The sequence below is a fragment of the Chelonia mydas genome, chromosome 1 (assembly GCF_015237465.2).
Source record: "Chelonia mydas isolate rCheMyd1 chromosome 1, rCheMyd1.pri.v2, whole genome shotgun sequence".
NCBI lineage: Eukaryota > Metazoa > Chordata > Testudines > Cheloniidae > Chelonia > Chelonia mydas.
This window is the reverse complement of record NC_057849.1, coordinates 266,006,076-266,032,126: the sequence shown is the minus strand read 5'-3', so window position 1 is coordinate 266,032,126 and position 26,051 is coordinate 266,006,076. Positions and strand designations below refer to the sequence as shown.

Genomic DNA, 26,051 nt, shown 5'->3' with positions numbered 1-26,051 from the left:
CCTATGAAGCACTAAACTGCCATTCTGTTTGCACTGTAACAGGCAGAGAATCTGGTGTATAGGTAGATAGCCACAGGTCTTGACCATTCCCCAACTCTAAACTGCCTCTCATATTTAGAGAAAATATCTAAAAGCCCAGAGCTCTCAAATACAGGGGAGAGCTCAACACCCCAAGACAAGAGAACCAAAGACTCCATGACACGAACAATTTTATGTGGAAGATGCTCAGTTACTACAGTGGTAGATAGCAATATAAAACTCTTACATTAAAAGCATCAGCTGTATCCCCTAAAAACTCAGTGTAAAACTTGTGAGCAGTTAACTGTTTCCAGAGAGGGGATTATAGAATGAAAAAATATGAAATATTGCACCAAGGTCTAATCTATAGATCCGTACTCAAGATATTCTAATAAAAAGTAACACTCTACATGTTTTGTATGGTTTTCCAACTTAAAGAACTATTTTATAATAGCAACACATTATATCAATCAAGGAGCTAAGGAACTAACCCTAGTAAAAAAATGTTAGTCCACACAGTGTTTTATTGAGGTATAATTTTCCAAGAGCTGAGGTAATTTGCATAGGTTTTTATGGAAAAAAAACACACTTCACACCAACTTAAACTAATCATTACAATTTTGGCATTAGCTACAATTGGTGGGGAAATATTCTGTTTTTTAGGCAATGAGGAAGAGGTGAATTCTCTGTTAATACTAGTTTAGAAATAAAGGAGGAGTAAGTATGGCAGGTGTGGCTCCTACAACACATCCAAATTTAAACAGTCTCCAGTTGTGTTTTATGCAACATGTTTTGCTCAGCTAACTACGGTGCTTTATTCATGTGTGCTAGAGATTACTGAAGGAATGCTACCTTTCTAAGGAACTAGGCTCACTTTTTCCAGTTTGGCAAGAGAAATCTTTTTGGTAGTTAAGGAATTTCCCCAAGAGTAGCAACCCAATTAACACTTTAGGTTTAGCATCACAGTTGTAAAAAGGTGCATGTAAAATAGGTAACCTTCATGTTTTATCTCCTAGCCCTCATTTGTGCTCCATTACATTTTTCTATCACTAATATACTGACATGTAATTAAGCACATATGCTATTGTTTTCCTCTGGATATTTCACAAATAAAACACTATAATCTTTTTTTCCTTTCTGTATAGCTCCATAGGCACCACTGGGGAAAAACAGTGACTACAGGTGGGAGTCACAAAGGCACTTGGCTGTTGCAATACCTAGAAAACCATAACACAGATCCTCAAAAGCCAGCATGGCAGGTAGGGAGCTGCTGCCTAGATGGGTGTATACTAAGCCCCGCTCCTCTTAGAGATAGGCACTGCTTTGCAATCCACAAAGGGGAACCTGCTGCCTGGAGGCAGCTGACTTAGGAACCTAAGCAACTTTTTAAGGGAAATGAGTTAGGTGCCTGCCTCACTCCACACAAAATGGTTGCTGCTGGGGGTAGCTACCTTAAAGTTTTAGGTGGTTAGGGCATTTGTCTGGGATGTGAGCAACCCAAGTTCAGTTCCCCCCTCTCTGCCAATATTTATCCTCATTGGATGGATCAGCCAATGAGAATGGGAATGAGTCTGTAGACCAGGGGTTCGGGCACTGAGCTGGGAGACTGTGGGTCCAGTCCCTCTGCTCCAATCATTCTTTCCTTATTTACACCTACTGGAAAAATAATAGGAGGGAGCAGCTCCATCACATAATTCCACAGCTCAGTGGTTAAAAGTCACCTGGAAGGTAGAAAACTCTCTGTTCACATCCTTTCTCCACCTCAGGCAGAATGGAGAACTGAGCCTGGGTCTCTCACATCTCACAAGTGCTCTAACCCCAGGTTACAAGTTATAAGGTGGGCACTACCACCTGTCTCCTCCCTCCCCCCCCCATTTTTGAATCTGGTAGGTGGCCTCTGACTATGCGATTTAGGCAGCCAAATGCCTCTCATTCTTAGTTTGTGAATTGCTCTTGGGCTTAGGCAGCAGATGGACACACTCATGTGCATGTTCAGAGGCTGAAACATGGGCATCTTCAGCGTTCAGTAGCAGTTTTGTAGATCTGAGCCTAGCTTATCCATCACTTGAAGGACATCCAGGGAAAAAAAAATCCCTACCCCAATGAAGAAAAGTTTATTACTTGACATTTAATAGAGGCTTTCTTTGTTAGTGCACCTTCATATTCTGTGAAGAATAAGACTGATTCCCAGAGACAGTAAGAATCAATAGATGCTATAAAATTATACTATAAAAATGTACACATGTAGAAAGTTAACAAAAATTATACAGACATCAGCTGTCTATCGAGAGTATTTTTTTCTAAACCAAATCAGATTATCAAAATATAAAAACAGAGCTGAAAAACAGCCTGAGGTAAGAGTTAAAAATTCAAAGGGAAATTTTTTTTAAAAAAATTGTAAAGCAATTCTAGGTACTTTGAAAGTTACCTACCATCCATATAAATTTATACTAACACTTAAGAGTGCTTACTTTAGCTAATACAAAAGTGTATAAACAATGTACATTGATTCACAAGTAAAAAAATACAATTTGTACTTGCATTTTCTCTTTAAAAATACGCATAAAAGTTGACAAGTCAACTTTTACTGTACACAGTAAATTGGCTTTGGATTAGCTACTACTGTTTTCACTTGAACAGTCAACAAATTCAGTACGATGCTGGTTTTCAGATGGTGAGCTAGGAAATGATATTCTACAGTGTTTGTTTGCCTGAGTAACTCGCTGGCTGTAAAACAAGATGTAGGCTTGAGCCTTGCATACTTCTTCCATAGTGCACATGTTGAGTATGGAATCATTGCAGTGTGCCCAGAATCCTAGAATGAAGTAAGTAACAGACCATTGTAAAATAACCAAAATATTTATGTAAGATACTTGTACTTTACAGGTGACACATGTCTGCTACCATTTGTTAAAAACACAAAAATTCACTAATTTTATCTTTTCATTTTGGGTGAAGAATAAGCACTTAGTTTTACAGAGAAACAATTGTCTATCACATACTTTAGAAGAAATGTCTGCTGTATACAACACCTGATTATATTTGTCTAATCTTCATGAAAAAAATTCTCTCATAAGTTGAAACAATTAGCTTTAATTTTATTGACCACCTACATCATTAATTCTTTTGCTACTGGTAGGTCTGGTTAGTAAAATCTTGGTCCATTTTATTTTAAGAAAGTAAGGATCCTGTTGTGGCTACATTGATTCAACTAAGGAACCAGAAGTGTAGCTTCTGAAAACAAAACAAAACAAAAAAAACATTTCTGATTTAAATTGCTTGTCCATACCTCCTTCTGAATTATAGCAGTAGGCAGTGTAGTGCCCTGAACCAAATCCTTTCCCATGATGCATAATCACAGCAGACAAGTCATAGATAAAGCAATCAGGTAAGAGGGACTTGAGGGACTCCCGGCAGCAATAAGGCTCCATATTTAATATCTGATCAAAGCTAACATGTACTCCAATCTTCTCACGATGATTGCGTCCCGACCACCTGGAAAAATATCAAAATTTAAAGAAAATGTGAATATTATTCAGTTAATTTGTGTTTTCTGAAGGTAGTTTAATAGGTAAATTTCAGTGAGTCTATGCACATATAAATTCTGCATAGTTAGAATTCTGAGCTACTAAACCATCTCACCTGCTAGTGCTTTTGTACTAAATGTATATGCTAATTTATATCCCTCAAAAGCTCCCCCTTAACTAATCTCCTCTTTCACTACCCCTTCATTTCAACATTCATAGGGAAAAATCCTTCACATATGGCTTTTCACCTACACTATCTGCTGCTCTCAGCCTCCAAAATATTCCTCCTCACATCTGCCTGCTCTCCCGTGCTCACTAGTCACCCAAGCTGAAAGACAGTGGGTATAATTATCAAAAAATATTTAAAATCACAAGAATGATGCAGAAGCTGCAGAGACTTATTACAGAGTTGACTCTGTACATTAAAAGTGAAAACAGATCACCCCAGAGGCTGGTTCACACTTTCATTTCTCTCCTCATTCAGGAGTCACTCTGTCCCCCTGGCTGGACTAAGACCACATACAGATGCAATCTCTTCTCCCTGGCTGCTCATGTTAGCACACTTTACCAGATTCAGATAAGGGTTTTTAAAGAATGTCAGTGAAGCTGCAGGTTATACAATCACCCTGGTGGGTTGCATGCAAACCTTAGACTGTGCACTAGTGAATAACGCTATCATCTATTTTAAATAAAGTTTGTTGCTATGATCTCTCAACATTTAGTAAAGTCGCATGGTACCAGTTTCAGTCCACAACTCAAAACAATGAACTGTAGGTTTTTGTTTTCTCAAGATATCAGAGATACTTCCTGTGACAGATACCTTTCTGTGTACAGTGTACAGAAAGGTATCCACAAAAGTCTCTTTTTCAAATAGAGAAAATTGATTCTCTTGTCTCAAACTGGTTAAGTGTTCAAGATTCAGGATAGGTTTTTAATTCTCCTGACTTTTTGTTATTGGGAAGTAGCAGGAATAAAAATCTCACTTCTCTGCCTGTGATATGCATTCTAACTATTTTATTTACCAAGAAGAAATGGGTTTCCAGAAATTTTTCTTCTTTATACTGTTGAGTTTAAGGGCATTCTCAAGGAAGATAATTTAGAGGGATTTCTCAAAAACTGATTTAGTTCACCCACTGAATGAGCCCAGAGGATTAGTGACTACGGGAACAAGGAGGAATATACTATTCAAAGAGAGTCTGCAACATTTCTAAATTGCTTATAGCACTGCTTACCTGAACCGTTTAAGGTGTAGTCTCAGCACTTGAGGTAGTCGACACACCATAAGCTGTTTCTGGGCTTCTGTAAGTATAACTGGTTTGGAAGAAAATTTCCTGCGTTTTGCTGTGACCAAACACACACAATGAAATAAGTGCTAAATTTAAAAAACCTACCACTAACAAAAAAAACCTCTTGAATACAGCTTCAAAAATTCGTTGTCAAATATCCTTATGTTTCATTTTAAGATTTATTGATCCCATGGTTTAGAGTATTTAGATAATGTAACAAAGGCTACTGAATATATAAATATAGCGACAGGTTTCAGAGTAGCAGTCGTGTTAGTCTGTATTCGCAAAAAGAAAAGGAGTACTTGTGGCACCTTAGAGACTCAAATAAATTTCTTAGTCTCTAAGGTGCCACAAGTACTCCTTTTCTTTTTATTAATATATCGTCAGTTTAATAAGAAAGCTTTTTGGAATCCATTTGGCAAGGATTATTTTATGCTTATTGGGCATGCAAAATGCCTCTTTTTTGGTACACATCTGGATTATTCAACTGAATGTTGGAAAATATATACAGCAGTTCAGCTATTTTCATCAGGACCAAGTGCAGACAGTCTGTTAATTTAATAGTGTCAGACTTATTTCAACAGGTTTCTTTCATCTCTTCTTGGAGACCACCTTCTAATGAAAAACAACAGCAGTTGGCCTGAAGACCTAATCTGAGCTCTTAAACCCACTTTCAAGCCTACTTTTGATGCACTGAATCAGAAGAGTGATTTTTCTATACTATTTCCTTTCACAATTAAACAGTCTTATGTAAAAGTCTTATGTTTACTTATATGACAGATGCTTTTAAAATCTGTCTTGCTTTCTTTTTAACTGCTGTTTTCCTTTTCTTATGCTTTTAATGCCTATATTAATTTATATTTTATGTGGAGAACATATGCATGAGTACATACTGCCTTTACTCACTGTTGCACTGATCACACGCATATATCTTTCCTTCTAAAGCTTCCGTCTCTGTAAACTTGGCCAACATTTCTGTCAGCAGGCATGGATACTGAGAAGCCATCTCCTTCCCATTGCAATGATACCTCTCAGGAAATTCCAGCGACAGATCCCAGAAGGATTCTATAGTATTTGATTTATTGTCACACGCAAGACATGTAACCTGTTAAGCAAAATATTAAGTTAGTTTCTAACATCCAAAAACCTGCTTCTCTACACGTGTCCCTTAATGTAGCTCTGAGAACAGTATGTGAATTCGGATCACAGATGCAAATGTATACAGTAGAAGAAATATTTTAACTAGAAAGAAAAAAATTACCTGTTAGCTTATTTTCTCTGAAGCAGCATGTCCACCACTGTATTACACTAAGGTGTTTGATATCTTTCTCTTCTGTGAACTAGAAGTAGTTTCAAAATGATCTGTCTGGGATTGCTCAAGAGAAGGAAGAACAGTCCCTGAGATTTCTTTCTAGAACAAATACTTACAAAGCAATAATTAACATGATTTATATAGTAATATATAGTTTTATTGAAAGGAAAATATTAGTTTTTTTTAAATCACATTCTTCTTATTTTGAAAGTCTTGCAGGGAAGGCCTGGATTGGTAGACATGCTTCTTCAATTTAACAGGTAAAAAAAATTTTTTTCTTTCAGTAAGTACAGCCACCTGTCACACTAAAGGAAAAAGGACAGCCACTAAAATAGATTAGCAATAATAAAAATATGGTAAACTGAAATGAGCATTTGCCTGGAAAAATGGAAGATAAGGCATCAAGGAAAATATAGCTCACTTGAAAGATATTTAATGGAAAGGAAGGTTCCTAAAAAGCTGTAGAATTTTTTTAAAGAACTAGAATATTATAACAGACAAATTTCAGATACACTTGCAATACAGTCAGAAAAGCCTATGCCAAGGTCAGCTGCATTTGGAGAGGTACTACATCATGCAGCATCAGAGTCCTTCTCTATAATCCTTCCATACGCAGTATATGCAAGTGGATTCCCTGTGGACCAGCTGGAGGATCTGGGCCTGAAGCAGTAGCAAGACTGCATGTGGAATATAACAGATATAATTCAGCGACACTAACACCAAAATAAGGCCAACTAATAGCTTTGTTTCACACCCTCAATAAAGGCCAAAAAGGCACATTTGGAAATAAATCTTCCACATTTTCTAGTTTTACCAAGAGGTATTCGTACCTCTTGGTTTTCCACATGGTTAAAGTACAAGTAACCCACTTACAGGAATATTTACACTTAATATGTAAGAGCCTTCCAAATAATCAGATTAATAAACACCTGGGAAAAAACCTCTCAATATTTATAAATATTCAGAAATTACTAACTATGTCAGCTCTAAACCTGTCATCGTTTTGGGGAGGCCAAATATTTTGGAGAAATCAATGGAGTAGATCCTGATTGTTAGGTGGACCCAGATGGATAGCTTCGACAACTTCCAGTACAGGACACAACCCTATTGTGATATAATGGTTAACATCTTCCCCAAATTATGGAGCTTATGGAATTCAAACATAATCTGTTCTGTAAATGTATATTTACAGACTCAGAACATAATATTTTGCTCCAGTGACATGCAATTTACATGTTGCCACCTTGAGTTCTTATAACAGATACATTTATTTAAAAAAATTCCACACACTTGAAAACATGTTGATGTCTGTAACTGAAAGTATAACTAAAAGCCAAAACAGTGGTTGATTGGTTCAATTATTTATTATCCACATAAATACATTCTTCCTATTTGGTTATTTCCATAAGCTATAGCTAACATGAAAATATGGTGAAAAACGTCAGTCACAGAAACAACGGAGGGAGTTGAATATTTATTATATCAACAACAAGATATCAGACAAATGCTCAAACAGCACTCTATGCTGCAGTTCTAGAAATCTCAGGCTGTATCATACATCACCGACCTTCAGAAATGTGGAAATTCAGCCCATGTCCCCAAAAGCTCCTTTTTTTCATGACAGCTCGGCTCACAATCTTTCCCAATGTGCTCTACTAGTACCTGACCCTTTGAATCTGATAAAACAACCATTTGCAGCCCTACAGGGGTCATTTCGCCTCTAATGCAGGTTGCAATTCCCACTCTTCCTCTCTTGTGTTGTTTTTGCCTTGCTATCTTCATCTCAGAAGACAACACAGCCTCATCGTGTATGAAAAAGGGCAAATATTAAAATTATTTTTTCAAAATAAGTCTTCCAGCAGAATTCTATAGGACAGGGGTGGGCAAACTTTTTGGCCCGAGGGCCACACTGGGGTTGCAAAACGTATGGAGGGCTGGGTAGGGAAAGCTGTGACTCGACAAACAGCCTGGCCCCAGCCCTCTCCCTGCCCCCCTCAGAACTCCCGACCCATCCAACCCCCCCGCTCCTTGTCTCCTCCCAGGACCCCCTGCCCCTAACCGCCCCCCCCAGGACCCCACCCCCATCCAACCCCCCTGCTCCCTGTCCCCTGACTGCCCCAACCCCTATCCACACCCCCACAGGCCCCCCGACACATCCAACCCCCACTCCTTGTCTTCCTGGGACCCCCATCCCTGTCCCCCCAGGACCCCACCCCCATCCAACCCCCCTGCTCCCTGTCTCCTGACCGCCCTCCCTGAACCTCCACCCCATCCAACCGCCCCCGACTACCCTCCGGGACCTCCTGCCCCTTATCCAACCCCCCTACTCCGCCCCCTTACTGTGCCGCTCTGCAGCAGGACAAGCTTATTGGAAAGCCTGGGTGGGTGTAAGAAGAGGGGGGACAGGGGATAGCCTCCCCAGCTGGGAGCTCATCAGCCGGGAAGGTCGGTACCGTGGGCCAGACGTGGCCCGTGGGCCACAGTTTGCCCACCTCTTTTATAGGAGATCATTTGCTCACAATTGAACAGTCACAACTTAACCACCACTGCATGCTACTAAAGGTAAATAAACAAAACAAAACAAACAAAACCCTGAAAAAGGTTTGTCAAAAGGTATCAGTAGTAGTGATCACTACTGTGTGGAGGACCATTTTTGTTCAGTACCTCCTTTCACATAGTTCAGCATAAGCTTAATCTTCGCTGCAGTGCTGCATTTTTTCAAACTTTAAAAATGCATACTAAAGGACACTATAACTTGAAACTCTGCCATTCCTCCTGAAATCAGCTATTTCATGAGTGGCATTCTTTAAAGCAAATACAAAACATGTACTAGTATCCAGTAATAAGTGGCTGATCTACATGTTAGCCAGCTCACATGCGTGTATTTGATTTTTTTTTTTTTAGTGCATAGCGTAGAGCATAGAAGGTTGCCAACAGCTTTAATTTCCAAAAAAATACCCATAACCATTTTGTTCTAAGAAAAGAAAATTTTCTTTTCTTTGTGGAGAGGAAATTTACATTTTAAGTTACTCTGGTTGGAGCTCATTCAGCTATACACTTCATAAATGCCAAAGTCTGGCAATGTCTAAAGCAGCATTTCTCAAATGCAGCCACCAAGGGATTTTTCTGCAACCATGACAGCCTCCTGGGCAGAGATGGGGGACGGGGCAAAGCAGCAGTCCCTCCCTACAGTGCCAAGGGGCTCTGGGGAGGCAGCCTTCAGCACTCCTCCCCCCACCCCCCATGGGACTCTAGGGGCAGACTTCAGCCACCCTCCCCTGGTTGAGCCAGAGGCTACAGTGGTGGGCTTCAGCCTCCCTTCCACCCCCACAGGGATCCAGCTCTGGGTTTCAGCCTAGTGCAGCAGGGCTGGCCTTGCCAGGCACTGTGGTCAAGAGACAAGGAGCAGGGTGAGCTGAGCCTGGAGTGCAAGGCTACGGAAGGGAGCAATGGGGGTGGGAGAAGCAACAGGGCCCAGGAGGGTGATGGCGAGCCCGGGAGGATGATGGAGGGCCAGGGGAGACAGTAGGGACTGGGGGCACCAAAATACAACTGTCCATTATTTTTATTATTGAGTCTGCAAAAAAAACCCCTACGTAAATTAATTATAATGCTTTGGACACGTATATGTGCATATTTATTTGTTTTTCTTAAAGTTAATAAAGTATTTTAGGAAAATTTGTCAGAGTGGCCAAGAGTTGGTGGCCGCACCCTGAGGTGACCAAAAATTTTGTTGTGAGAACCCCTGGTCTAAAGCCATAAACTATCAGTAATTCAGAATTAAAAAGGAATCAGAGTCTAGACCTGGCCAAAGTTTAGGTGATTATTTTGTCTTTGAGCATAATTACAGCATATAGACTAATAAACTTCTGCTGTACAAACAGGTGTTTGTTGGATTAAATGCTTATTTAATTGATGTATTACTTGAAGGATTTACTGAAAATGAATGCACAAGATAGAGTTGTGGGCTCTGGATGAGATGCACAAATAAGAATAAGAATGCAAGCAATTGTGTCAAGTTCTGAAGTTTTAAATTCAGCATGTTTTCCTGTCCGTCTGTCCCCAGTTTTTAAGTTGTTCTGCAGAGGACAATGAGTCCCTGTTCTAGTACCAATCCTGACCCAGCAGAAGCACAGCTCAACTGAAGCAACCTGGATGCGTTTTATCCCCTCCCTCTTGCTAGGAAGCAGCAGAGGTACAGGTTTTTCCGTGAGTTTCTGTGTAGAAACCTTTCTATTCAAGGTCCTTGTATGTAAACAGTTCTTCATTCCACAGGCTCTTCATATAAACAATTGACTGAATCTGATCTGTGCAGGATGGCTCCTGCACTGACGCAGAGCCCCACTGACTTCAATAGGACACCACATAAGCATAAGGGTCCACTTATACAATACCCACCTGCTGAAGTGAAGAAACAGATTGACAGAGCCAGAAGAGTACCCAGAAGTCACCTACTACAGGACAGGCCCAACGAAGAAAATAACAGAACGCCACTAGCCATCACCTTCAGCCCCCAACTAAAACCTCTCCAGCGCATCATCAAGGATCTACAACCTATCCTGAAGGACCACCCATCACTCTCACAGATATTGGGAGACAGGCCCGTCCTTGCTTACAGACAGCCCCCCAACCTGAAGCAAATACTCACCAGCAACCACACACCACACAACAGAACCACTAACCCAGGAACCTATCCTTGCAACAAAGCCCGTTGCCAACTGTGTCCACATATCTATTCAGGGGACACTATCACAGGGCCTAATCACATCAGCCACACTATCAGAGGCTCGTTCACCTGCACATCTACCAATGTGATATATGCCATCATGTGCCAGCAATGCCCCTCTGCCATGTACATTGGTCAAACTGGACAGTCTCTACGTAAAAGAATAAATGGACACAAATCAGACGTCAAGAATTATAATATTCATAAACCAGTCGGAGAACACTTCAATCTCTTTGGTCACTCGATTACAGACCTAAAAGTTGCAATTCTTCAACAAAAAAACTGCAAAAACAGACTCCAACGAGAGATTGCTGAATTGGAATTAATTTGCAAACTGGATACAATTAACTTAGGCTTGAATAAAGACTGGGAGTGCATGGGTCATAACACAAAGTAAAACTATTTCCCCATGTTTATTCCCCGCCCCCCCCCCCCCCTACTGTTCCTCAGACGTTCTTGTCAACTGCTGGAAATGGCCCACCTTGATTACCACTACAAAAGGGTTCCCCCCTCCCCAGTAACAGCTCACCTTAAGTGATCACTCTGGTTACAGTGTGTATGGTAACACCCATTGTTTCATGTTCTCTATGTATATAAATCTCCCCACTGTATTTTCCACTGAATGCATCCGATGAAGTGAGCTGTAGCTCACGAAAGCTTGTGCTCAGATAAATTTGTTAGTCTCTAAGGTGCCACAAGTACTCCTTTTCTTTTTACGGATACAGACTAACACGGCTGCTACTCTGAAACCTGTCATTATACAGATCAGTTTGTAGGATCAGAGCCTTGACTGTGAAGTTAACATAGCCCCACCATATACCCATGACAACATTCATTTTTTTTCTGCTGTGTAGGCCTCATATGTTAGAGTGTGAATATATGGCACAAATGCACAGCTAGTGAGTTTTTCAAAAGCATGTAGTTTACTGAAGAGTATATAATTAAGTTAGAGAGACAAGGTGGGTGAGGTAATAATATCTTTTATTGGACCAACTTCTATTGGAGCTCACACAGCTCTTCAGGTCTGGAAAACTAACCCAAAGTGTCACTTGTAAATACAAAATGTGAACAGGTTGTTTAGCATAAGTAGTTAACACATATTTCAAGGGACCATTCAAGGTGAAATGGCCCCTTAACACACCCCACATGCTCCTGGGGGAAGACAGGGGAGGGGGGGTGAAAAGGGCTGTTGGTGGGTTACAGATTGTTGCAATAAGCCATAAATCCAGTGTCTATTCAGTCCATGATTTTTAATGTCTAACAAAGTTATCAATTTAAGCTCCCAGTCTCGTCTTTTCAGCTCTGTGTAAGCTCAAAAGCTTGTCTCTCACCAACAGAAGTTAGTCCAATAAAAGATATTACCTCACCCACCTTGTCTCTCTCATATCCTGGGACCAACAGAATTATATGCAATGTTGTTGTAACTAAGTTAATCACTGTGGGGGAGTTTAAAAACTGAAGAAACAGAGTAAGATCTGACAAGTATATTTACCTCTTTCTGATATAGATCAGCAGTATATCTGCGTATTTTGAGAGAAGCAGTACAATTTTATAATGTATGTGATGAGTATGCATGATAGCAAAGGGGATGAGATTTTACTCCAGGTAAGGGTTTGATTAGTGGCAGGACTGTGTCATGTTTTATTACACTATTAAGAGTTTTGACTTTTAAAACATAAAACTAGAATATAGTAAGGAAAAATAAACAAAGTTGTATTGTAGGAAATGTTTGTTACTGTTTTGTTTACATTAATTTACATACATGGATAGCCGACAGCAGACTGATAAGTGAGATTACAGTTTAGTGAATGTCAGGCAAAGTGAGCATGTGAGAATGTTTCCTTGTTACCCAGTCTGGGAGTTCCTGTTGCACCGGCTCCACCCTGAACATTCAATCATATCTTGAAAATTACGTACAATTAGTTACGTATGAATGGCTAGTGAAAAAAAAGCCACTCAACTACATATGAGGAGATAAAGGCCTGTCTGCAGAGATGACATCTCGAGTGGCAACTGAATCAAAGGCTGCTTGCTATGTCTGAGGAATTTGCTTGTGGATAGCAGACAATTGGCCTTGCAATCCTTTTCCACGTAAGTGAATTTTAATGTGTAGAATGTACTCACATGAGATCGCCAGATTCAGCCACTAGATTCAAGAGGGATAGGGCAGCCCCTTAGAAAAGCAGCATGGTGGTTACAGACTTATTCTGACAGGCAACCACCTCAAGAATACCATTAAATCTAGCTATGGTAGAGGAAAGCAAGCTGCTAGCACACTGCTGTGGGAAAAGTTGATTCCAGGATCAAAGATCCATTTTCCCCTGCTCTGTGCAGCAGATGAGAAGAAGGGCAGAGCTTGATAGGGGATGTCCTGGACTCCTTCACAGCAACATGGTCGCTCCTCTTCTTTACTTTCGTTGTTGGGTTTAATGCTATGAGAGCACACAGGTGACTATGCAAACTTTAAATATATTAAAAAAATAAAAATAAGAGTAATCTTTGATAGGACTACAACGTTTTGTCTGGGGGGAATGGGAGGAAGAAAAGAGGAACAGATTGACTGCCAGAGATCAGTCAGTGTACAGAATCCTGCCGTATTGCTGCCCAGGCTGTACTTGTTCAGTTCATTCAGAACTTGGCTGCAGGGATCTCACACCTGCATCTTTCACACATTAAATTCACTTTTTTTAAGAAAAAGATTGCAAGGTGGATTGTTGTCTGCTTCTCCAGCTGCATGCTGCTAGCAAACAAGCAAACTCCACAGAAGTAGCAAGCAGCAGTGATTCAATTACTATTTATAGATTAAGTTAAATGTCACCTAATGGAGAAATGCACCTACCTGGAAAACTGACAGGAGATTTTTTGAGAATCGATAGACACCCCCTCCCCTAAATAAAATCTCAGAGACTAACACCAAGACGTAGAAATTAATGTGTGGAGTGGTACAGGCTAATATATTATGAGCATAAACACTCTTGCTGTCTATCTCAAGTCCTGCTATTTTGTGAAATGACATATCCAGTCCAGGCTATCATAAAACCCTGGTTTCCATAGGCAAGACTGTATGCTAGCCATCCTCCGTCCCGCCCTCCTGCAAAGTTCTCCCCTTAAATTCATAGCAAAGTACTTAAAACATTTCAACATTGTTCACTCTGCTTGTATGTTATACTACTTTCATGTCTATTTAGACTGTAAACTCTTTGGGGACACAGACTGTTTACTACTCTCTATTCGTACAGCACCTAACAATGGAGCCCCATTCATGGTTGGTCCTTAGGCACTACCATAATAAACATGAACAACTAAACTGAATTGTCTCATTTTTAAAAATTAATTTCCATACAGAGACCTCTAAAGATCTAATTCCTGCTGGTACCATATTTGGTAAGTGAAACACTGATATATCAGAAGCAAAGTAATAGTAGCTAAAACTAGTTTTTCATTAAATTCTAAAATAACTGTTTTTAATCAATGATAAATATTGGTAAATTTGGCTTAAGAAAAAAAGGCACTCAGTTACAATTTTATTTTAAGAGGAGCCAAAGGACACACATCTTCCTCTTGTTGTACTAGGATGTCAAGTGAAAAGCTTCGCATAAGGTCTCTGAAATTCAAATGCAGTGGAATGTTCACAAAATAGCCTCTTTTAAGGTTCTGATATTTCTCATTTGGAGCAGGTTTATATATAGTTATTTTTCATGTAGTTAAAAAGTGCTTATTACAAATATTCTTAAACTTGCTGTATTTCTCCGATTTCACTTTCAGTTATCAAATCAGATTTCACAATTCAGAATTACTTTTAGAAGCATTAGGTAAGACTTAACATTTGTTTAACTGTTTTGTAACATGTGCCAGTTCACCCAGTCATACTTAGTGACATTCATTTTCTTGTGGGAAGTGGTCACATGACCTCTAAAAGTGAGTGGCAAATGGTGGGGAAAAATAGGTTTGTGCCCTTTTATGCTTATAGGGAGGCCTGAAAAAGTTTCAGCATGGCTTTTTTTCTGCTTGTTTCTTACATTAGAAATTAAAGTCCCACCTAGACTGGGAGACCATCATCATTGGTAAATTGGTGAAATGTAACAAGAATCACGAATGAAAGTTGAGCAATTAAGAGGGTAAGGGATTTTTAATTAGACTTAACATTTTATTAATAGCAATGGAGTTTCAATTATTGATTTTGGATAAGAGATCGCTTTGAGAGAGAGTCAAATACACCTCTCCACACATTCCTTCAGTTAAGATGACAGAATTCACAAACCTGTTCTGACACTATCAAAAGGTTCTCTAGTGTGGAAGACTACTTTTGAAATTTGATTTATAATTAGGTTTCAGAATTGAAACCCCAATTCAGATGACTGTTTCAGTTCACATATCTTAGAGCTATTGTTTCAGTTGGTTTTACACACAATATATCAATTTGCTTTTGACCCTTTCACACCAGAAGAGTAGGTGTTTTTGTTTTTTCTAAAAGGAAAGCTTAGATTCTGCCACCAAATTCTGTGGTTGCGGAACAGCAGAAGACAAAGGGTTCTCACAATTAGTCCCTTTCCTTGGAGGACACCACCGTCAGCTCCAGAAACTTGGTTTCATCTGGGATGGAACTGGAGGATACTTGTACTGAAGGTTTCATGTGGAAGAGGAACGGCGATCAGTGAGTCCACTCAAATCTAAGGATGCCTCCAAGCCCAAGGATGCTAGGGCTAGTTCATGTCATACCACCACACAATATACAATCTTTCTCCTTGAAGATGGATCAACTGTGTTGTATTCACAGTCCCCTTATTACTAGGGGCTTTCTACACCATGCCCTCTATAGCAACCGCTAGTTTATGGTCAACAACTCACTTTATATCTTTGCAGTACACCAAGACCAATATATTTTAGAATTTCTTTTACTGTAAAAGTGACAAGCTGCTTTGAAAGCTCCCAGAACTCGTTACTTAAATGTTAAAATCCCCAAAAGGTGGTCTATCCCATCTCTCCTCAGCTATCAAATATTAAACATTGAATTAAATATAGGCTTCAAGAAAGAAAGTGATGAAGCTAAAAGTTGACTTTCAAGCAGCACAGAATTTGTTACATTTCCTAGAAATTAGGAAGTCTAAATTAGTTGACAACTGAGCACTCTCAGCTGCCAGGCATGTTCTGTTGCTACTAAATTCAACAAAATCAATACAGAATACAAAGCTACATGCTAAGTGCTAAGGCTGATGTAACCTCACACTTCAGGAGCAGAAGCCTAATAGTAACTGGCTATTTATCACGGTACACTAGCTTTCCTGTAAAGTCCTTTGTTTTGTTCCACTTTGGTTTGTTTTTTTAAATGGCTGACAGCTAGGTAGCACAATGAGTTAGTGTAACAGGTTTTGAACCCAGATGTTCGAAATAAAACACCAAAATAAGTGAAAGTTTTTCAAAGTTTTTTGGTTGAGATTTGGCAAGATATACAAACACAAAAGGTGAGGAATACTCATTTTCTGAATTACTTTGTACATGCTTATCTCTAGTAATGTGTGTGATGCTTTGTTACCACTCTTTTTTCACGTACTATCTTCATGTTCTCAGCCTCAACTGTTCATAAATCCAGATATGCCAACTCTGTCAGGCACTTGTCTAACTGAGGACACATGGAATCTTAATAAGTGGGAAATAATATGGAGGAGATGTGTTAGAAGTAGAAACCCAAAGTCCATGTACATTTTTATAAACAAACATGTTTGCCAACCGTATATTTTATATAGGGTGAATTGTTCAGACTTCAATCAAAGGTACATAAAAACAAACTATTTTGTAGTGATGCTCAAAGAAGTAAAGGATTCCACCATTCTCAAGTTTTCTCTTGAGCCCCATTTAGTTTTTCTCCCCCTGGCCAACGGGATAAAAACTACATCATTGTGATGGGATTTTTCATCATATGTACCTCCTGTTCAGTAAAGATTTTGCTATTCCCTTCCCCAAATGCAGGAGGCTATGAATGTTCTCTTGCCACTGGCCTCCTTTATATAGGAAAAGGCAGTAGTGGTACTGTTTAAGATTTTGCTGCTATCTACCCTCTGCAGAGCCCTGAAAATTATACCACCTGCAAGGAGGTTCGTAATCCAAAGTAAGCCTCAACCTTGCAAGTAAAAATGATTATACATTGAACATGTTTTCCTGTAACAGATCTAATGCCAGGTCTTCAGTTTTTGTATTAGTACTGCATTTGTATTAGTACTGCATTAGTATTTCTATTTTGTTTAAGGGTATGATTTCTTTTTAAACCCGATGCTTTACCGGCGCAACCCTGATATAAAGATGCCATATAATGGTGTAGCTTATTTACCTTCACTTATGGGAATTAAGCTATACTGGTACAAGCACTTACACACATATATAACTATGCTCGCACTGTTGCGGGGGGGAGGGGGAATGTGGAGGAAGGGACTATATATAAATCAGCATCCCCTCCTGTGTGTAGAATCCATACTTGCAATCACTTCTGTATTACGGAGTTTCCAGATCAAGTTCAACCCACTTCTTATAACATGACAAATTATCCAAGCTGGCACCTGTCATATGAACACAGGAATTGTCATACCAGACCAGACCACGAGCTTATCTAGTTTAGTATCCTTTCTCCACCTGTGGTCAACCAGACACTGCATAGTGAAGTGTAAAACCTCTATAGTAGACAGTTATGAACCAATATGCCCATCAGAGAAGTTTCTTACCAACTCCACCAGTTAGTGGCTGACCTATGTTCTTACATATTCCATATCCCTAAAGTAACTAGATAGTAAGTGTTTAAGATTTAAAAAGAGGATTAAACTCCTTGCCTTAATAATATGTTGTAGGAGTGGGTTATACAATTTAATAGGTTGAAATACTTTTACATCATATCATTGAAGTTTACTTTTTAGTTTTTAATCAGGCAATTCCTTTCACTGAGAGGGTAATTAGGAGTTCTCAAATTATCTTCTTTATACACCTCTCCCCAATATAACACGGGTTTGCATACAATGCGTTAAAGGTCCGACATGCTGCTCTGAGCAGCATGTTAAGGGTGCCGGGCCGGGGCTGAGGGGTGGATAAGGGGCAGAGGGTCTTGAGGGCAGTGAGGGGCTCCCCGCTAGGGTCTGGTATGCAGGAGCTATGGGGGGGCACTTTTGGGGGCCCCACAATCCCAGAGTAGCCCTGAGGATTAGCGGGGGGCTGGGAGCAGCCAGCTCCGCTTCCGAGCAACACGGCTGGGGCCAGGGTGATGGGAGAGGGGACTTGGAGGGACACTCACCAGCAGCGGTGGAAGCGGAGCAGCCTGGCCCCAGCCTGCTCCACTCCGCCAGCTCCCAGCTGCGGCGCTCCACTTCCCCCCCACGAGTGAGTACAGGGGGGCATCCTTTCCCCAACCTCCCTGCACTCACCGGCAGCAGGAAGCAGAGTGTCATGGCTGGGAGCTGGCAGAGTGGAGCGAGCTGGGGCCATGTTACTCTGCTTCCCGCCACTGCCGGTGAGTGCCTGTCGGGGGCGGGGTGGGTGGATAGGGGTCCGAGCAGTCAGGGGACAAGGGGGTTGGGTAGGGGGTGGGGTCCTGGGGGTGATTAGGGACAGGGTCTCTGGAGGGGGCGGCAAAGCAAGTTTGATATAATGTGGTCTCTCCTATAAAGCAGTGAGATTTTTTGTCTTCCGAGGACCATGTTATATCGGGTTAGAGGCGTACTATCATTTTATAAACTGCTATCATGTCCCTTTCTATTCATCATCTCAACTAAGTAGTCCTACTCTTTTCCCCTCAACTCTTTAATGCCTTAAATGTGTACTGTACATCACTGACTAATCTCCTTTCAGTGATTTGTCAATATTAAGAGGTTTTTTTAAATCATCAGACATACCTGACTTAAAAGCTGTCCATGAAAAATGGTATTGACCACATTCAGAACCTGTTTGATAAGTTTCCTTTGAGCAGTGGGGATGAGAGCTGGGTATCTGGTCCCAGTTGTCTCCAGTTCCTGCTGTACTTTATCCAAAAGTTCACAGAGGAATTCCTGAGCATCTTGTTGGGCATAACCTCGGAAGGCTGGGATTAGTCTCCACACAGAATGGAGCATGGCAAAAGGAGACACCAATGCCCACTTGCCAGACCACATAACTTGGAACAGAGTATGTAGCTCATGACACAGAGAAATGTGCTTTGAGCTTGGCTCCCTGGGCTGAATAAGCTCCATATTTCTACTTTTTGATGCCCCTCCACTTAGTCCGGATGATAAACTGGGTCGTCTCACAGAAGATGATCCTTTTACCTTCATTTGGTTCTCATTCACACAAAATGCAGAACCAGTAATTGGAGGGTGCTTAGAAGAGGATCTTGTTTTTTCATTGGCTGCTGTTGCCAGCAACTCTTGAGTTTGGTTCAGATCAAGCTTTAAAAAACATTCCCGAAAAATAAGCAAATGACTCAATACTTGCAGAATAGAGTTCATATAGCATGTATTTCCCAAGTTTCTCAGTCCTGTTACACCAGGAGTCACTGTAGGCCTTCGCTTAATTGGAGAATCACCAATTTTTTTCAATCTTACTTCATCTGAGGTAGAAGTTACTTTCAGCTCTGCAGGAGAGGACAAATTTTGTGGTAATTTTTGTAAACAGGGTGATACTTTTGAGGATATTTTATTTTGATTTTGTAAACGAGAACTCTTCCTTGGAGGCATTTTTTCCATCTCTACTTTCAACTGACGCTTTCGCTCTTGTCTTCTTTTCCTAGCTTTGTCCCTTCTTTCTTCTGCCTCCTCCTGGCGCCTCTCTTCTTCCAAAATCCTTTTCCCACTAGGTGTTAGCTCAAACCATGATCTGAACACTTTGCCTATTAACGCACGCCTTCTGTGCCACAGAGCCGTGAACATGCGGTCTTCATTTCGAAGCAAGGCTTGGGCACCATCGTGTGAAAGGTAAGAGTCATCACTTGTACCCATAGATCGCAAAGTCCTGCCACTACGGGTAGTGCAGTCATAGTTTTGACTCTTGATTGCACTTAATGTACTTCGCAATAGTTTTAAGTCACCAGTTGCATTATCATTAAGAACATAGTCATCACAAAGGTAACAGAAAACATACAGCTCATTCACTTCCAATGCCACTGGATGACTACTTTCCTGAAAGTGCTTTAGTGCATGCTCTTCAATGTATCTTCCACACGCAACATGTGAACAGCTAAGGCATGCCCAGACAGATTCGGTAGTATTGCAGTCCACGCAATGCCATTTTTGAGGGTTCAGGATGGAATGGTCTTGGGCAAGCCGCAGTCGCCCTATGTGCTTACACTTATCCATTATTAATACTGAAATACTGGAGAAATACTAGAGAAACACGTTATCCAAACTATTTTCTGTCCATGATATTCTGACCTGAAAACTAAAGGGAGGAAAAAAAAAATAAAGTTCAGCTTCACATATAGTGCAAGTCAAAAGTAAGTTAATACATCCTTGGAAATAAAACTACTTGGTTTATTTTAAAAGAGTACTGATGTACTATTCTGCAATCAGAGTCACAATCAACAACTTTGTTACCAGTTTTAGGAGAAAAGTCCACGACTGAATGGGCATGAAGACTGAACATCCAGGCTGAGGCATGTTGATAACGTAACACGTTAACATATTTTTGTTAAACCAGTGTAACTCTGTATGAACACCTGGCAAATATTGGTTTAGCTTACATTAGTAAATTTACAGGTGCAAGCTAAACTGATATTTACAGATGGGGAACTGAGACAGAGACTTGCCCAAGGTCGCACAGGATGCTTGTTGCAGAGCAGGAGATTGTATCCAGGTCTCCAGCTAGTGTCATCACCACTGACCATCCTGTCTCTCAGGGCTTAGTGACTTACGATCAGAAACAGTTCTTTGTATTTAACGCAAATGTTCAGTTCACCTTAATTCCTCATAACTAATGAAAAATGCTACAAGATAACCCATTAACCTCAGTAATTAGATAGTAAAAATTGAAAGTCAGTATTCACATTTTGGTAACAAGTATAATTCTGAGATAAATTTTCATTTTAATTTCCATAAGTGCTAAGAGTCAATACTATCTATGTATAGAGAAGTTAAATATCCCTAAGACTAGATATTTCATGGGCAATTATTTAAAAAAAAAAAAAAAAAAAAAAAGATAGCTAACCCCACTCTTCCTCTGCTCCCTCCAGTCTGAAAGGCATGATTTACCAAGCGTGTTGCACTTATTTTATGTCAATATTGTATAATAAAGTTCAACTAATGGCACACAACACTACTGCCACTCAGTTATACTCTTACACTATGTTGGCAATCATTCATATGTAACATTGCAACTGAACGATTTCCAGTAAATTTAGTTTTTGTTTTACAGAGCTTCTACCTAAAGAGCTTTTACACAGAACTACAACACATAGCAGCTTAGTGTTCTTTGGTTTAATTATAAAATTACTGTAATATTGACCAAAGAGCAGGATTTTGCCACAGGGCAGTTAGGTAACTAAATATAACCGTAACAGTTGCTGTCTGTTCTCATTACTTAACATGCCTGCTTGGCAATCAGGTTACTTATATTTAGATGTAAGTAAACTTATTGATAACACCTACATTATAAAGTCTAAATATTTAAAGAAAACTCTTTGGAAGAAATTTTTTTATTATGTTTTTCAAACCAAAGAATTTAATCCTTAAAGCTATAAACATCATCAGAGATGCACCACAATTCTTTTCTATGGGGTGCACACCTGATGCAATGGGAAATGTGTATGAAAATATGATGGATTTTAAAAATAAGCTGCATACTGATGAAATTCTTATGTTATTTCTTTTATGAAGTTATAGCAGGTCAAATATTAATAATACTTAAAGAAAATACCTACTTAAGGATATTGCAAGAATTAGTTACTATACATACTTTGAAAATAAGTACTACACACAGGTCCTTTTACAGACTACTGAACGCTGTATGTCCATGCATGCACCCACACTCCTTCCCAAAGCTCCACAAGCCAGCAGGGAGTGTTCCCATTGGCTAGAGGAAGAACACTTAAGCTCAGACTTCCCTATGTCTGGTCTGAGAATGACACTCAGCTGGGCAGCCAGACACCACAGCCCCTAAATCTCTTATCAATCAGAAGGAACTGATGGGAATTGGGGACTCCTTAATGTGGGTCAGATCAATGACGGGTTGCTGAATTTGGTTAGGATACAGTATTTTGGTTAGACAACAATGCTTAAATGGGGAAGTGATTTTGTCTTCTCTTTAATATTAGAGTTGGCTGGGAAGTCTGACAATGACATTTTCCTTTGAAAAGCGAAATGGTCCATGGGAACAACATTGATTTCAAAGAATATGTCACTGGAAATTTATCTGGTTTCTGCTAGCTCATCTACCTGCCGGAAAGCCAGGATAGAGACTAGAGAGGAATAGAGTTGTTCAGACTATTATTACAGCTGTTATAAATGTAACTACCAAGCCTCTGGACACCTGAATAGTCACTAAAAATACTTTATATAACTAGAGCTTAAGCTTGCCACTCCTACCCAGACCTCAACTGAGCAAGATACTTCAGTATGTGCTTAACTTTAAGCTCATGAATAGTCTTCAATGGGACTATTCATGCTTAAAGTTAAGCACATGCTGAATTGAGGGCACAAGTAGTTACACTGATTTCAGCGGGACTGCTTGGGTAAGTAAGGCCTGTGTGATCAAGCCTTTAATATGTAGAGTAATAGAATGGGACTATGAAAGCTTAAGGTGACATTGCTCTAAAATTGCCACATGGGGCATAAAGACAAACAGGAGCCAAGAGTACACTTTTCTACAGCATTGAGGGAACTCAGAACTAAAAAACAAAAGTGTTAGTGCACTGAGTGGATTTGTTTGTAAGGAAAGACTTGAAGTGTTGTATAGTACGTATAGCTTGGCACTAAGCAAGCTTTTTTCTTTTTTTTTTAAACAAATACTTGTATAAGATTTAAATTATTTAAGATAACACATGGGATGAAATCAAGAATGGGAAGACAATATCAGGAGCCACTTCCTTATAATTGTATCTATTAGACTGTAGAATAGTCTTAAGTAGAAACAAACAATGGAAGTCACATAACTTAAGACACTTATGTCAAGGGTGGGCAAAACACTAAGTCACAGTACCTAAGGGAAAAATCTTGAACTGGAAAGATGGATTAGAAAGACTAATAGAATCACAGAAGAGACCTCTGATAGAGCCTGCAGCTCTCTTCTCTAGCAGCTGGAGTGGGGAGGATGAAGCGGCCTACTTGTGCCATTAAATTTTACAAGTTTAAATTCCCTAAAACCGAGTTATTTAGTACCTCTTTATGGTTAGTGTCTTGCTCTGTTGTCCTCCCTCACCACTCAGTTCTCTGTGCATGGAGAAAAAGAAACATTAATGAATTGACCAGCACTTCAGAGACCAATTATCCCTTTTGCCTTCAGCACTTAGAACTGAGCAGAAAGGATGAGCAAAGTAACAGAGAAGATAATGGCAACACAGTAAGCCAACCAAAAAGTGTTTAGCTAAAACTCGTGGGAGAATTCAACTCTACAGAACATTCTCTTCCCTGAGTTTCACTGGCAGAAAAGTGAGTGTATCAAGGACTCAGATTTTCTTCCCTAATAAAAGTTCAGAAGTATTGCCTTTAACGTTGATAAAAATAAAGTTTTGCATTATAGAACAATTTCTATTTAAATGTTATTTAGTCCTATTACTAGGAGAGATGAAAAGGTTTGTAATTAAAGAGACAGTCAAATTTGGTCTAAAATTTACATTTGGTTACAAATTGTCTTTTTAAGGCCAAAAAACTCTTTACTCAGTCTTTTAAATTCAAGTTAAAAAAACCAAAACAAACACTTCCCTGCAGTCACTAAAATCTGAACGTGGTAGCACTAACATAGTGAAAGTGAAACCAACAACTGACTCCATTGATTTATTTTGTCTAAGCCAAGTGAAATGCAAGAGTAAAATACTGACATTAGATTTTAAAATATCAGTTTTAATAATCTGTTACTGAGCACATAAGGAAGTGAACTGTATGTATTTTTTAAGTGTCCCTTTAACACTTTGGGTCCTAAACTGATTGACATAATTCACTGAACTGGTTTCCACTTTATCCAAATCCAGAAAACGTGCACAAGCATAACTTTTTGCGGAACCTAAACCTTAATTTTGTTATGCTAGTAAATCATACAGAAAATAGTAACATTTAAAAAAACTATTCGAAGCATCTCCCCATAGACATTGAAGTAACCTATTACACTGGTTAGGGTGTCCCTATATCCTAGTTATTCTGCACCCAGTCAGACCTGGATTTAGCAATTAGTCATTAATCCTTAAGGTTTTTTGCCTCTAGGAAGTTTGTACTGTTTTCCAGAAGTGATGCAACTGAATAAACTCTAGTGTAGTTCTCTATTGTGTCAGCGACACTGGAACTGCCGAACATTACAGACATATGGGCAAAAGGTGCCTACTTATCGCAAATAGTTGTAAAATTACTTCAGTTACAGCGACTTTATGGTGAAAAGTGTTTAAATCAGAACAAGAACCTGTTTTTATTCCAATCTTACAGAAGAGGGAAAGTGCCTCTAATCAGTTTGGATACACTTCATAGCAAATAGGAACAGATGTACAAACTTGACTGTTCCAATGATAAATTAAAAGCAGCAATTATACATGTGATTATTCTTCTAAGTACCTCAATGTTTCTACAGAGTCTAGTCCCAGTCCTGATGGGGGCTTTGGGTGCTACCATAATAAAGAAAAGTCAATCAGACCAAATTAGTGCACACAACACTTGAGGCAAGAGCAGCAGTATTTCACTGACTGTTCTTTTGTCATATCAAAAAAGTGACCACGTTCCTCTCAGTGAGGTAAGTAATGAAGAAACCTTTTTGAAACATAGTGATTGTTAATTTGGTTGTTCAGATTGAACATAAAGAAAACGTTAGGATTCACCAGAAACAACAGATTTGCTTTGTGAACCCTTTTATGTCAGTGTATTGTTTCTTGCTTATTTGCATTTAATTGCAGTTCCTGGCTGACTCATTAGCAAATTTACTAGCTCACAATATTCTTGGAGGGTCCCTCCCCCACAAAGGTACCTTCTGAAAATCTCTCAAATGAGACTCAGCATCCAGGGCCTCAGCAAAGGGGTTTCCAGCCCCCAACTATGTCAGTGACTCAGGCATAACAAAAGAATTCAAGTGTGAGGCCTGAAGGTTGCACTTGGCTGCTTGCTCCACAAAGCTCCCCTTCACACGAATGCATTATCCCCAGAAACGCGGAGGCTTGGAGACAAGCTCGGTAACTGAAGTGACCTTCTACACGAGCGCAGTGCATCTTGCCTTGGGGAAAACGAAGGACTATTTCAGAGAGACCGGCAGCGTGTCGGCCTCACCTTTACGGCTACCACGAACCTGACTTTTCAGCCATCACAAAAACCTGCGCCAAACCCCACACTCCGCCTGCCCCCGCGGCAACGAGTTGGCTTCCCGGGGAGCAGCCCGGGCAAAGCGCAGCGCCGAGACGCAGAAGTCGTGAGGGTTGTTTGACTGACAAGCCCTTGGCCGCGTCCCGGGAGGCTCCCGAGGCCAGAGCTCTCCCGGCAGCAGCAGCATCCTTCCCCCCAGGGCCGGGCGGCAGCGCACGGGAGGGGAGCGGCTCCCCCGGCACCGCGTTTATCCCGAGCCTACAACGGCCGGGCTAGGGGGGCGGGGGGAGTGGACAGAGCCAGGTCGCCCCCCCCCCGCGAGAAACGGCTCCCAGCCCAGCCAGGCGGCGAGGGGCTCCCCCCACGGGGCTGGCGGCGCAGTGAGACGCTCGCTCCTCACTGTCCCTCCAGAAGCGCCAAATCCGGGCCAGCTCCTGGTCCCCGGCGCGGGGTCTCCCCCCCCGCCACGCCACGCGGGACGGGTGTCCCGGGGCCGGCTCTCACCACCCGCCTGGGCTGGGAGCCCGGCCCTGCCGCCCGCTTACATCCCGCCAGGGGAAGCTCAGCCGCGCCGAGCCCCGCGCCCGAGCTCACCGCCAGCCGCCGCCATCTTGTGCGCCCGCCTGCGCGGCCTCCCGCGGCAGCTGGACAACGTCAGCGCCGCTGGGAGCCCGGCCCCAGTCCCGCCGGGCCTCTCCCCCCGCGCCTGCCCGGGCCGGGCGACGGGCTCCGCCTGCCCCGCGGCGC

The 26,051-nt window shown here is 40.8% G+C and overlaps 1 protein-coding gene across 5 annotated transcripts; it reads right to left on the bottom strand.

Moving 5' to 3' along the window:
* Positions 1-192: 192 nt before the first annotated feature.
* Positions 193-26,051, bottom strand: USP44 (ubiquitin specific peptidase 44). 5 transcript variants are annotated; one of them, XM_037884864.2, is made up of 7 exons: positions 25,899-25,995; positions 23,190-23,240; positions 18,741-20,256; positions 5,738-5,936; positions 4,778-4,886; positions 3,308-3,513; positions 193-2,833 (listed from the first exon to the last, which is right to left on the bottom strand). In XM_037884864.2, exons 3-7 carry the CDS (start codon positions 20,172-20,174, stop codon positions 2,631-2,633), a joined length of 2,151 nt encoding a protein of 716 aa, XP_037740792.1. In that variant the 5' UTR covers positions 20,175-20,256; positions 23,190-23,240; positions 25,899-25,995; the 3' UTR covers positions 193-2,630. The 5 variants fall into 5 exon arrangements, with proteins under 5 accessions (XP_037740792.1, XP_037740801.1, XP_037740795.1 ...); XM_037884873.2 differs by lacking the exon at positions 25,899-25,995 and adding an exon at positions 24,976-25,218; XM_037884867.2 differs by lacking the exon at positions 23,190-23,240 and having other exon boundaries at positions 25,899-26,051.